Source organism: Carlito syrichta, unplaced genomic scaffold (genome assembly GCF_000164805.1).
Source record: "Carlito syrichta isolate Samal-C Ts95f unplaced genomic scaffold, Tarsius_syrichta-2.0.1 Scaffold313881, whole genome shotgun sequence".
NCBI classification, from domain to species: Eukaryota; Metazoa; Chordata; class Mammalia; order Primates; family Tarsiidae; genus Carlito; species Carlito syrichta.
The window spans coordinates 692,759-706,350 of NW_007257977.1; the positions used below are offsets into that span (position 1 = coordinate 692,759).

At 38.7% G+C, this 13,592-nt stretch overlaps 1 protein-coding gene across 1 annotated transcript in view; it reads right to left on the reverse strand.

Annotated features, from left to right (window-relative positions):
* The window catches only part of A1CF (APOBEC1 complementation factor), a 46,922-nt gene that overhangs the window by 17,793 nt on the left and 15,537 nt on the right, over positions 1-13,592 (reverse strand). The window contains exon 5 of the mRNA XM_008070653.2: positions 6,389-6,553. Coding sequence (XP_008068844.1) covers positions 6,389-6,553 — 165 coding nt within the window. The remainder of the gene's footprint in view (positions 1-6,388; positions 6,554-13,592) is intronic.

Sequence of the window (13,592 nt, forward strand, 5' to 3'; positions counted from 1 at the left end):
ATATTAATAATAAGATAGTAAGATAAGATAAACTAGTAAGATAAGAGATATATAATAGTATAAGTGATAGTTAAGAAAATATAGGGACATAAGGATAGAAATAAGATTAATAGAAATAAATATATAGTAGTAAGTAAGTTAAATAAGACTTAGGGTTAAGGTTTAGCTTTTTAGGGTAAGGATATTATAGGCCTATAATAGTAAATAGTTATGAGAAAGTTAGGAAGAAAACCAGGACGTTCATAAATGTTTGACTTAAGAAAAGCACCATCTGTGGTTGAAATTGTTAAAGGTCAACCTTATTGTGAGTGCAAAAAGGATGTACATGGGCATTGGTTAGCAACATAAGATACATTTGTGGGTACAGGGCTGAGTGGAAAACCTATATAAGCTTGTGAAAAATAAATAAAAACTGGCAGAATCTTGAGCTCTCCCCAGGAAGAGGATTCCTGTTGTTTTCATCTTTTCTTTTTTGCTGCTTCCGGATTCTCCCATCTCAAGCCCTGACTCTCTCCTGGAGCTGGACTTCAGCACAGACTGGAGTGCAGTGGCCACTCCCGGTCACCGCAGCCTCACCTACTGGGCTCCAGCGATCCTTCTGCCTCAGCCTTCCAAGTAACCGGAATTCCAGGCATGCGCTACCACACTCGTTGATTTTTTTTTTTATTGTAGAGATGAGGTCTCGCTGCCCAGGCAGATCTCAAACCCGCGGGCTCAGGCAATCCACTCACCTCAGCCTCCCAAAGGTGCAGCATTACAGGCTGAGCCACCGAACCCAGCTGACAAGTGGGATCTTATCAAACTGAAAAACTTCTACAAAGCAAAAAAAAAAAACCATCAAGAGAGTGGGGAGACAGCCCACAGAATGGGAAAAAATATTTGCCAACTGTATATCTGACAAAGGCCTAACATCTAGGCTGCAAGGAACTCAAATGTGCCAAAAGGGAAAAAACAAACAGCCTCATTTAAAAAGTGGGCAAAAGACAGTAACAGACACTTTTCAAAAGAAGCTATATGGGCAGCCAATAGACAATGAAAAAGTGCTCAACCTCACTAATCATCAGAGAAATGCAAATAAAAACCACATTGAGATACCACCTAATCCCAGTAAGAATGGCCATCATTTAATAAAACAAACAACAACAGATGCTGGCGAATTTGTAGAGAAAAGGAACACTTCTACACTGCTCGTAGGAATGCAAACTAGTGCAACCTCTTTGGAAAGCAGTGTGGCAATTTCTAAAAGAACTAGAAATTGACCTTCCATGTGACTTAGCAATCCCTCTACTGGGAATATACCCAGAGGAACTCAAATCATTCTACAAAAGATACCTGCAATGCATGTTTGTTGCAGCACTATTCACAATAGCAAAAACATGGAACAAACCATTTTGCCCATCGAAACTGGACTGGATCAAAAAAATGTGGTACATATACACAATGGAATATTACATAGCCACAAAGAAGGACAAACATGGACTTCACAGCACTTGGATGGATTTAGAGTTTGTCATACAATGATCTATCACAGAAACAAAGAACAAAGTATCACATGTTCTCACTCATAAGTAGACCCCGAACATTTGCCATAATACTATAAGAAAGGGATTGGCAATAGCAGGATACTGCCAGGGTGGTGGTGGTGGGGAACAGAACATCAATAAGGGTACCTGATCTCAAACCAGGCAAAGTGGGGATGAAGGGAAGGCCCAGACTTTACCTGTATGATGACCACTTGTATACCCAATTCTGAATTGTATCCCATATCTTTAAACTAAAAAAAAAAAAATTTCTTTATTTGATTTTACTTTATTTATTTTAAACTTAAATATTAGGAAATTACAGTTCTGGCAAGGCAATAAGATTTATGAGTCCACACAGCTAGAGGTGAGAACCATATCCTTATCTAATACTCTTTAAGTAAAAAAAAAAACCAAAAAAGTTATTTCTGAAAGAACAGCTGAGAACCATAAGATGACACATTATGCCTGGGAGAAAAAGAAGAGACGAAAATTCTCTCCTTTTTTTCCACATCAGAGTTTCATTGTCCTTTAAGATTCAAGGCTACAAAGACAATTAGAATTTCAATTCTACCACATGGTTCAACGATTATGAATTACCTTCCCTTGGAATAATAGTAGGCCTGTCATGTAAGGATAATTCAAAAACATTGTGATACTTCTCTTTTACTTCCTTTAGCATTCAATCCTTGACTTCTTACAATAATGATCAGTCAGAGCAAAATTGTCTGCCCAGACTGATATAATAAATAAAGGTATCTGAGACCATGAAGCATGGGACATATAATTAACTGAATGTCCATTGTGTTTTTTTTTGTTCCCTTCAGTTTCAGGTGGGGTGATTATCATGACTCAGCTCCATGACTAGTCTTGTTAATTAAGAAGGAAGAGGTTGGCCAATGATGACTGCCACCTTTCCAGTCTTTACTCTGTTCAGACTTCAGTGTCATTCTCACCCTAGACTCCCCTATTCTTTTATCTCCCTGAGAACAAGATTTGCTTTAGAAACATCTTGGTATTATCTTCACCTAGTTCCTGCCTATTGTCTTGGACACAGGGCCAATTCAATAAATATATGGATGAAATGTGGAAATATTATCAGTCAATTCACACTCCAACTTCTATCATCCATACCAATTGGATGGCATTTCAGATGGTAAGGAATTTAGGTGTTCTGAAATTCTGCCTGCAGATATTTGAAATTATCTTGCATTTTTAAATAGCACTTGCTTTTGGAAAATTCCATATATAAAAAATTTAGCCTCATAAAACAGAAAAATTAGAAAGTTAGAGTTTGCCTCATAGAAACTGGCTTTCTCTACAATAGGATTCACCACATAGCTTATTTGAATATGTTCCTTCTTTATTGCATAGGAGTTCACCAATTTATCATCACTTAGCATAGAATGAGGCCCTATTCGTGGTTACTATTAGTGGACCATCCACTAGCAAAGAAGAATCATAATACAGGGAATTGGAAAAATGTTACTGTGTTATTAATTTGTCAGTTACACATCAATTACCTGAAGAGAAACACACCTGCCTACGGAGGGGAAGATTATCAGAGACTCAGGATCAGCTTCATTTGGGTACTAAATAAAAATTCAGACACTTGGGCTCACCCCAGACAGGGCAAGATATCAGTGTTTTAACAAACCCTTTAGGTGATTCTTATGTTGCTGAACTGCTGTAGAAAAATCAGATTTTGCAGAACGCCTATAATTGGAAATTCAGCCGATATCCCTTGGCTACACTGGGAAGAACATTTGCAGGTCCCAATTTGTGTTCTGCTTGTCTTTTGTTTCTCTGAATAGCATCATCATATACTTTTCAGAGTAATCATGGTTAAAATGATTTCTGGTCAAATATTTAGAAGGAATATGCAGGTTTCTCAGAGGGATCTAAACTTTAAATAGAATTTTTAAAAAGTCGTTTTCCTGTGTTTTTCCACAAAATTTTCTGGGTAAGGATAGCCTCAATACAATCCATCCTTTCCATTGGAAATGAACCTGGTTAACTCTTTTTCCCTCTCAATGCAGATGTCTGCTAGTTGCTCATTCTCTGCAACTCATATGTGTCTGCTGAGAGTCAAAGAGACCAAGCCACACAACATTAAAGAGCCCGGAGAATTATGCTACTAGCCTCAGAATGTGCCCTGAAATTGCTAGACACATTTTAGTCCAAGAGGAAGAGAGAGTGAAAGAGCAAAGAGACAGACAGACAGAGACAGAGAGAGAGAGAGAGAGAGAGAGAGAGAGAGAGAGAGAGAGAGAGAGAAAGAGAAACAGATATGAAATTTATTGTTTTCACTATAATTAATAGGGTCCAGGCACATGTCTCTCTTCAATATACCAATATGCAGACTGGGAAAGCTCATAGCTAATGACTATCAGAGTCATTTCTCATTCTAGCCCTATCTGGATAAAAAGGGGTTATTATTTTAATTAGATAAAAATAAGTATTGTTCACTCTGGGAAGATAGAAAGTCAGCGCAGAATGGGGGAGGATAGAGAGCAATATTTAAACACATATCAGTTCTTATGTGTACAACTGCATCAACATTCAGATCTCAGCTTACGTGTCACTTTGAAACATGAGTCTTCTCTACACTCCAAGAGCAGAGTGTTCTATTGTTTCTTTTTCTGGAATATCTAAACTCTTCCCACACATATATATCATAATTGTTAGTTCCTTTCAACTGGCATATAGAAATTTCTGAAGGAACAACAATTGAATAAGTGAGTGAGTGGAATAAGGATGGGACAATGGAGTAGTAAATTTGTTAAGAATATGCCCTTAACCAGACCTGGATTCAAATCCAGGATCAGCCACCTGCTAACTGTGACTTTAGGCAAGCTACCTAACTCCTCTGGGTCCTGGTTTTCTTATCTAGAAAATACTGGAGCTAATACTAATAAAGACACCTACATTATAAGATTGTTGTGATGACTAAATAACACATTCTGTAGAAGTGGCCTCTGTAATGCCTGGAACATAGTGAGTCAATCATTTGCAGTTTCTACATGAGTCATGGATTCACAGCTGCTGGTATGGAGCCACACTGCTATACTAAATTATCGGGGAGAGTGGGAGGGAGAGCTCCTAAGGCTGAGAAAGACCTTTTGTGCATCTTTAAAAAGAGAGAAATGAGCCGGGCTCAGTGGCTCAGCCTGTAATCCCGCGCTTTGGGAGGCCGAGGTGAGTCAATTGCCTGACCCCCGCAGGTTCGAGACCTGCCCAGGGAACTTGGCAAGACCTCATCTCTACAGTAAATCAAAAATTAACCGGGCGTGGTAGCACATGTCTGTAGTTTCAGCTACTTGGAAGGCTGAGGTGGAAGGATCGCCACAGCCCAGCAGGTCGAGGCTGCGGTGGCAGCAGGAGTGGCCACTGCACTCCAGTCTGGGTGACAGAGTGAGACTCCAACTCAAAAAAAATAAAAAAAAGAGAGAGAAATGACATTCTTACTAATTACTTCATAGCGAATCATCAACTTATCATTCTGTTATACCTAATCTAGTACCCAGAGTTGGTACAACATGAATATGTGAAGTACGTATTCTTGGATAGCTTTAACTTGATGGCACCATGGCCTGTGCTTATCCACCATCTAAAGTTTGCCTTGAGACTGCGAAATTCCCACTTATGGAAGGACGTTTCTACTGTGATAACCCCAGGCCAACACTGCAAAGAGTGTTCCAAGACACACTAATCCCACAAAGATAATCTGCCAAAAAAGATCCATGCTCCAAAAGTCTGGGAAATAGGGCATACTATATCACTTCTTGGGGGCTTTCAAAGCACATTAGAAGGTTAGGCTGATAAGTCTCCTAATAAATAAATCTGTTTAATTTTGCAGAATCTGATGTTTACAAACTTATTTGACTATGGAGTTTTTTTCCTCTCTTATTGATACACAATATTTTACATATTTATGGAGTACGTGTGAGTAAAATGGGGCCCTTTTATTGGTAACATCTGCTAAAAGTGTGTAGAATGAATATTGTGAACTGGTTCTGGGAAATGCTCATCTGGCCATTGCTTCTCAAAATGTGTCACATGTTTCAGTGTTGTAGCTCCTATTCAAGAAAAAAGAGATAGGGAGTCAATCTTATGGCTTAGAATTGATACTGAAGAATTTTGACAAGATGAGTAGAAACTAATTATCTCCTTCCACCTTCCCTCTATTCCTTTCTTTTCCTCTTCACTCAAGTGAGTTTCCTAGGATTGTTACCTCCTTCCTTATACATCTAAAGTTATATTGGAACCAGTGGTTCTTAGCTGGGGACAATCTGCCCACCTCCAGGGTACATTTGATAATGTCTGGAGGCATTTTTGGTTTTTACCTCTGGAGGATTGCTACTAGTATCTCCTGGGTAGGGTCCTAGGATGCTGCTAAATGTTCTATGATCCACTGGTTAGGCCCCTAAAACCAAAAATTATCTGTTCCAAATGACAATAGTGCCGAGGTTGAGGAGCCCTGCATTAGACCAATAGTTATGGCCATGCATTCTTGAACATGGTATATATTTATTGAACAATCATTGTACCTCAGGCCCAGAGAATGAATGTCTGAGGACTGAGAAGACAATAAGAGAAAAAAAAGACTCATGGAATTTGTAGTTTAGTGAAGAAAATATTTATTCATTCAATAATCACACAGATAAGTGTAAAACTAAAATATTGATAAATGTTGTAGGACCATATGTTCCTATTTTCTAATCCAAAGATGGGAATATAGTTTGAGTAGTCTGCGTGCAATTGTGAGAATGATCTAAATAAAAGGTATTAAAAGTATGGGAAATCACATCAAGCATAAGTACTTTTAAAGTATGTTTTGAAAAAGCAATCTTATATGTATGTCCTACCTGGTTTAATATTGTTGAATTCCTTTTCAATCATTTCTTCAGTGGTAGACAGCATAAGGTTTCTTACATATAGGATTTTCACTGAGGACATTGTGTCTTCATCAACTTCTACTTCCGGTTCTGCCCAGTCTACCGCAATAGGATGTCCCCATAACTGAATTCTTCCTGTTGAAAATAATCACACATATAATTGTTATGTATAAATCAGACAACATCATCTCAGTTTATACTGATTACCTTTTGAATTGAACTGGCCCTTGGGCCTTGAATGAGCAAGAAGACCATTAAAATGGATGATTATTTATTTTAAGAGATATTCAAAATAAATATGAGTTGGCTAGAAGGGAGTTCTCTGTGACTAGTGGCTTAGCATAATGACTATACAGGGAACTGGGATGTAGTTTGAGATGGAACAGAAATGAGGCAGCAGTGGGCATGTTTGGCTGTTAGGACAGCTCTCACATTGTAAAGGTAGTCATTTAAGGTAATATAGTGATAGAAAGAACGGAAAGGGATAGATTTAGGGCTCAGACATAGAGTCTTACTCAACAAAACAATAAAAAAGTTTCTAAGAAGTGTGTCTGCTACTGTTGGAATCTGTGGTGTTATACTGGTCAGCCACCACCACTGAGATGTTCAAAAATTGGTGCTTGGGCAAGGGTGGGTAGGACTCAGGCATCCCTGGTTTGTTCTCTGTCCCTCTTACTTGGTCAGGGCTCAGACCAACTGTGTTTCCTCCTAATCCTCTGTCACCACATGGGCAACTTGGGAATCTGAAGAAAAAATTTTTAATTCAGATTAAGAAGACAGATGAAACAGTGGAAGAGTCTATGATGATACAATTAAATTCTTAAAAGGTGGTTGCTATCCATGACTACACATATTTTTGGATTCCTATAATTACAATTTATTGAATGTCTTGCAATATACTATGTGTTTCCCATGTGCTATCTCAGTCTCTTGTCATGGTAGCCTTGCAGGAAGGGGTATGATTCCCAGTATTACTGAGCAGAACATGAGCTTTATGGATAGGAGGCATTATGATTGTTCAAAGGTCCATATTATCCAGAGCAATCTATGGAGTCAAGACAATCCTTATCAAAATTCCAATGACTTTTTTTTTCCCATAGAAATAGACAGGATTAACTTGCCCAGGCCCATTTCACGTCACTCCCTCTCCTGTTTGTCTCTTGTGACTCAGCTCCCGTACCCCTACACAGTGTGGATCTTGTTGAAGTAATGAGAGGAGAGTGAGAGTCAACCCAAGTAATACATTTGATTGGAAACCTAGTTTGTTTTTTATTAGTTTGGAATAAACTGTATCCTCAGCAATTCTCAGTATTGGTAAGAGATTAGCTGTTTAATTATTACACATGGGAGGCAATTATTTTTAATCAAAATGCATCTTTTTAATTCTTTGAAAAGCAGTCAGCAAAAGCATCTGTGGCACTGGCATTCTAAAACCCTGATGAAGAATAGATGTGTTCTAATGGGATGACTGGTCTTGCTACCCCAGCCGTGACTAACTGGTTCTGCACTGCATCCCCAGGGGGGTGTTTTCTTCATTACTCTCTTCCCTTTCTTTTCTGTGTTTTACATAGACTTTGCTGTTTTGTTTTTTTTTGAGTTGGAGTCTCACTCTGTCGCCCACACTGGAGTGCAGTGGCCGCTCCCGGCCACTGCAGCCTCGACCTGCTGGGCTCCGGCGATCCTTCCGCCTCAGCCTTCCGAGTAGCCGGAATTACAGGCATGCACTACCACACCCGGCTGATTTTTTTATTTATTGTAGAGATGAGGTCTCGCTGCCCAGGTGGGTCTCAAACCCGTGGACTCAGGCAATCCACTCACCTCAGCCTCCCAAAGGTGTGGGATTACAGGCTGATTACAGGATTACAGGGATTACAGGGTCACCGAGCCTGTTGTTTGTTTTGTCCCAGGATATCCAACACTCCCAGATAACTCTGGTTTCTGTAGTCCAGTGGTTCTCAATCTCAGACCCATATTGGACAAACTTTAAAACATACTGAAACCTGGGTTCTACCCAAATGTACTACCCAATGGTGTCCTGGAGCCATGTTCTATCTACTTGCAAGAATTGATTGTTAACTTTTCAGATTTTGCCTTCCCAACTTTATTAAGGTATAATTGGCTAATATGAGATTGTGTATATTTATGGTATACAAGATGATGTTTTGAAGTATGCATACATTGTAAAATGATTAAATGAAGTTAATTAATACATCATCTCACATACTTATATTTTGGTGCTGAGAACACTTAAGAGCTACTCTATTAGCAATTTTCAAGTACATAATACATCACCTATAGTCACCATGTTGTACAATCGATTTCTTGAACTTATTCATACCAGCTGAAATTTTGTATCCTTTGAGCAATATATTCCCATATCCCCACCCCTGTGCCCTGGTAACCACCATTCTACACTCTGCTTCTATGAGTTTGACTTTTTTAGATTTTACATGTAAGTGAGATGGTGCAGTATTTGTCTCTGTGCCTGATTTATTTCGCTTAATATCCTACAGGTTTATCTATGCTGTTACAAATGACAGTTTCCTTCTTTTTTAAGGTTGAGTAGTATTTCATTGAAACTATAATAAACAAATGCAGTGATGTTGCAAAATAAAAAAACCAACATACAAAAATCAATAGCATGTGTATACACTAAAAAGAAACTAACTGTAAAGGAAATAAAAAGTTTGTTTACAATAGCATCTCCCCTCCAATACTTAGAAATAAATTTAGCCAATAAGATAAAAGATCTGTACACTTAAAACTATAAAACATGGATGCAAAAAATTGAAGAAACAAATACATGGAAAAATAGCTCATGTTTATGGATAGGAGGCATTATTATTGTCGGAAGGTCCATATTATCCAAAGCAATCTATAGATTTAATGCAATCCATATCAAATTTCCAATGATATTTTTTCACAGAAATAGAAAAAAAATCCTAAAATTTGTACAGAACTACAGAAAACCCTAGTCAAAGCAATTTGAACAAAAAGTACAAAGATGGAAACATCTGATTTTAGAATATGCTACAAAGCTATAGTAATCAACAGTATGATATTAACATAAAAACAGACATATAGATCAATGGAACAAAGTAAATCTATGTATTGTAGTCAATTCATCTTTGACAAAGACAACAAGAACACAAAATGGAGAAAGGATTCTCTCTTCAATAAATGGTGTAGGGAAAACTGGATATTTATATGCAGAAGAATGAAGTGGGACTCATCTTACAACTACACAAAAGCCAACATAAAATGGAGTAAAGAATTAAATGTAAGAACTAAAACTGTAAAACTACTCTAAGAAAACATAAGGAAAAAGTTTCTGGGGATTGATCTGGGCAATAATTTTTTGGATATGACTTCAAAAGCATAGGCAACACAGGCAAAAATAGACTAATAGGATTGTATCAAATTGAAAATTTCTGCAAAGAAAAAAGCAACAATCAAGAATGAAGAGATAACCTATAAAACAGGAGAAAATATTTGCAAACCATACATCCAAGAATGAGTTAATATAAAAATATATAAGGAACTCAAACAACTCATTCACAAGAAAACAACCGAATAAAAAATGGGCAAAGGACTTGAATAGACATTTCTCAAAAGAAGACATACAAATGGCTGACCTGTATATGAAAATACACCCAGATCACTCATAACTAGGGAAATGCAAATCAAAACTACAATGAGGGCATTTTCCTATATGTATGGTTTCCTCAGAACACACACTGTGGTTTTGTTTTTTTTTTTTGAGTTGGAGTCTCACTCTGTCGCCCAGACTGGAGTGCAGTGGCCGCTCCTGGCCACCGCAGCCTTGACCTCTTGGGCTCCGGCGATCCTTCTGCCTCAGCCTTCCGAGTAGCCGGAATTACAGGCATGTGCCACCATGCCTGGCTGAGTTTTTGATTTATTGTAGAGGTGAGGTCTCGCTGCCCAGGCGGGTCTCGAACCCGCGGGCTCAGGCAATCCACTCACCTCAGCCTCCCAAAGGCGCGGGATTACAAATTGAGCCACCGAGCCTGGCTCACACTGTGTTTTTAAAAGACTCTTCCATTTCATGTAGAAGAGAGCAATATACGTTCTAGATGCTTAATAAATGTAATAAATGTTTACTGACGGAGTAGTTTCCTAGGCGTTCTTATTTACAGCCATAAAAATGAATCCCCAGTCTTATTAGCTGATAGATTTAGCAGTGAATCACAAAGTTTGGCTAAACCATGGAATCATCTGGAAAACTTAAAACACCAGTACCCCAATGCTATACCCTAGCGAAACAGCTTCAATTGATGAGGTTGAAACGGGTACTGGTATTCTTTGAAAACATCCTCAGGTAATTCTAATATGCAGCTCAGGATGGAGAATTAGTGATTTAGATCGCATGTTCTCAAACATGTGGTCCCGGGAATAGTTGCTTTCTGGGAACTTGTAAATGCAAATTATCTGGCCTCACACCAGACCTGTTAAATCAAGAACTCTGGCAGTGGAGTCCAGTTATGTATGTTTTAACAAGCCTGCCAGGTGATTCTGATGCAATCTGAAGCTGAGAATCACTGATAGAACTTTCTTTCAGAGCATCTTTAGCATACTTTCCTGTTCTCTGAATTGTATACAACAACTTTGTCCCATGAACAACTCAACAGAGATGAGATTTGTCAGGAGGAAACAGCTACTGTATAGAGAAGAGGTAAGTAGCTGGGGGGTAGTTACATCCCTTTAGACAACAGTTTTCTCTCTGCCTCCAAGTCTGAATCAATTAAGAAGAAAAAGTTTCTTGAGGCCCTTGTTTATCATTTGTCTTAATAATCTTGTTGTTTTTTAAAAACTAGTCTCTCCAGAGGGTTGGCTATTGCCAAAATTCTTTGTTATCATGTCTACAGTGGAGTAACAGGTAGAGTGATCCAAATAAGTAACTGGATTTATTCTGAAGGTCTCATTAGAAGTGAGACAGTTTGGCCAGTCACCATGACTCATGCCTGCAATCCCAGCACTTTGGGAGACCAAGGCAAGAGGATTGCCTTAGCATAGGGGTTCTAGACCAGCCTGGACAACTTGGTGAGACCTCATCTCTACCATAAGTCAAAAAATTAGCCAGGCATGGTGATGTGTGCCTGTAGTTCCAGCTACTTGGAAGGCTGAGGTGGAAGGATCACCTGAACCCAGTAGGTCGAGGCTGCAATGGCCTTGAGCGTGCCCCTACACTCCAGCCTGGGTGACAGAGTGAGACTCATTTACCACTGTGCTTCATCTTGTTGGTTTGCTGATGGGACCATTGGACTAAAATCCAGCTGGGTGAAACCCAACTTAGGCTAGCTCAAAGGGCCATAGGTGAGGGGGTTTTTCTTTGGATAGTGATGGATATGGGCAGTGAGTGTGGTAGCCTTTCTAGAGTCGATCCTCAACAGGGAATCCATAAAGAAAAGTCAGGACCATGGGTGTAAGCAAAACAAAGAAACCCCACTACTCAGCCCTCCCTGGCCTAGTCAGTTTGACTTATGTAGAGACAGAAGCTCCTTTGGTGGGTTCTGTGCCTTATTCTTTGAAGAGGTGGGGGAGCCTGCAGGAGGTTGAGACTCTCCAAGAGAGTCTGTTTGGACCCTGACAACCACGTTTCATCCATTTTGGACTCTCTTTCGCTGTCATCCTCCCCACCCACAAAATGATTGTACAGATCTGTTTTTACAGATCATGAATAGCTGTTTGAATTAAGGGAGGAGAATGATTAATTCAGTCTGGAATAGTGGCAGTGGGTTTCTCAAGGAGTTGCTGGCTGAGCTGCGAGAGAAGGAGGGGCGGGTGTTTCTAGTAGAGGATACAGTATTAGGAATAGAGGAGACATACATGAGCATGGTGGTATCCAGGACACTGAGGAGTCTGTGTTGATAAATGGGAGAGTTTTGCTAGAAAACAGAAGGTAATTAATGTGGTTGTAAAGGGTTGGGTATGGACATAAAAAGTTCAGAGACTTAGTCCTTAGATGCAGTGAAGAGTTGATGAATATTATTGTCCAGTGAATAACACCCTTTAGCCTATTGATGGATATAGAACACTTATTGAAAGAATAATAGGATATTTTTGAAACATCACTCAGGTGGTAATGTTCAAGATGGTATAGGCAGAGGGTGGGGTGCATCAAAGAGAGGGCAGAGCTGAGAGAATAATTAGATCTTGAAAAAAATTGCCCACATTTTAGAATACATGTGTTTAGACTACAATGCTGGACAGGATGGATACAAGAGACTTTTCAATGGTAGAATTGTCATTGTGGAAGAAGAGAAAAGAATTGAAGCAGATAGCAAAATGTTAAGCCCAAGTCACCATGAGGAGTATTAGTGAGTTTATCTCTGGGCCTGTGATTCAGGTATCTTGACCACCAGGTAGTGAAGAATTAAGAAGTCGTGAATAAAAGCCTCAACATTAAAAAATATATTCCTGTCTAAATATTCAGCCATTTTTGGAACTCTCACTTATTTTTTTTTACTTTAAGCTGCCTTCTTGAAAATATTATTGAAAAATCTTCTCCAAGCTAGAAACTATGTTCCAATTTTAGAATTTCTAGAGGGCTGATCTACTACTGTTTTCAAGGATGTGTGTAAGGGCAACTTAAATCTAGATATCTTTGTTGCGGTTGTTTGCTTTTGTTTTGAATTCTGGTGGCTCCCCTATAAATGTATGAGAAAAGTTAATTCTCATATATGCAATCTATCATTCTTGATATCCTCTTATGTTAATATTAATTCATTTTAATACCTGATTCTGGGCAAGTTTTAGTGAATATTTTAGAATGAGCCAATGACTGTAAAACAATTTTTCCTATGTTGATCTGACCGAGGCAGTGTCAGGGCAGAGTCTTTTAAACTCATAAGTTGATGATTTTTGCCCAAATGGGACCTACCCTGTGGCTGTAGCACCTAACAAGGAAAGGTACCTTTCTAAGGAGAACTTTTATTTCTATTTTCTCAAATTAGACATATTATTAGGCATATCATTTGAGAATCATTGGGATAATTATCATTTGAGGTTTATGTGTTCTATAGTGTGATGGATAAAATACTCTATTTCTAATAAGCCTGATAAAATCTATACACAAAAATAACTATAATTGATATATTTAATTTTTTTTGAATTGGAGTCTCACTCTGTTGCCCAGGCTAAAGTGTGGAGTGCA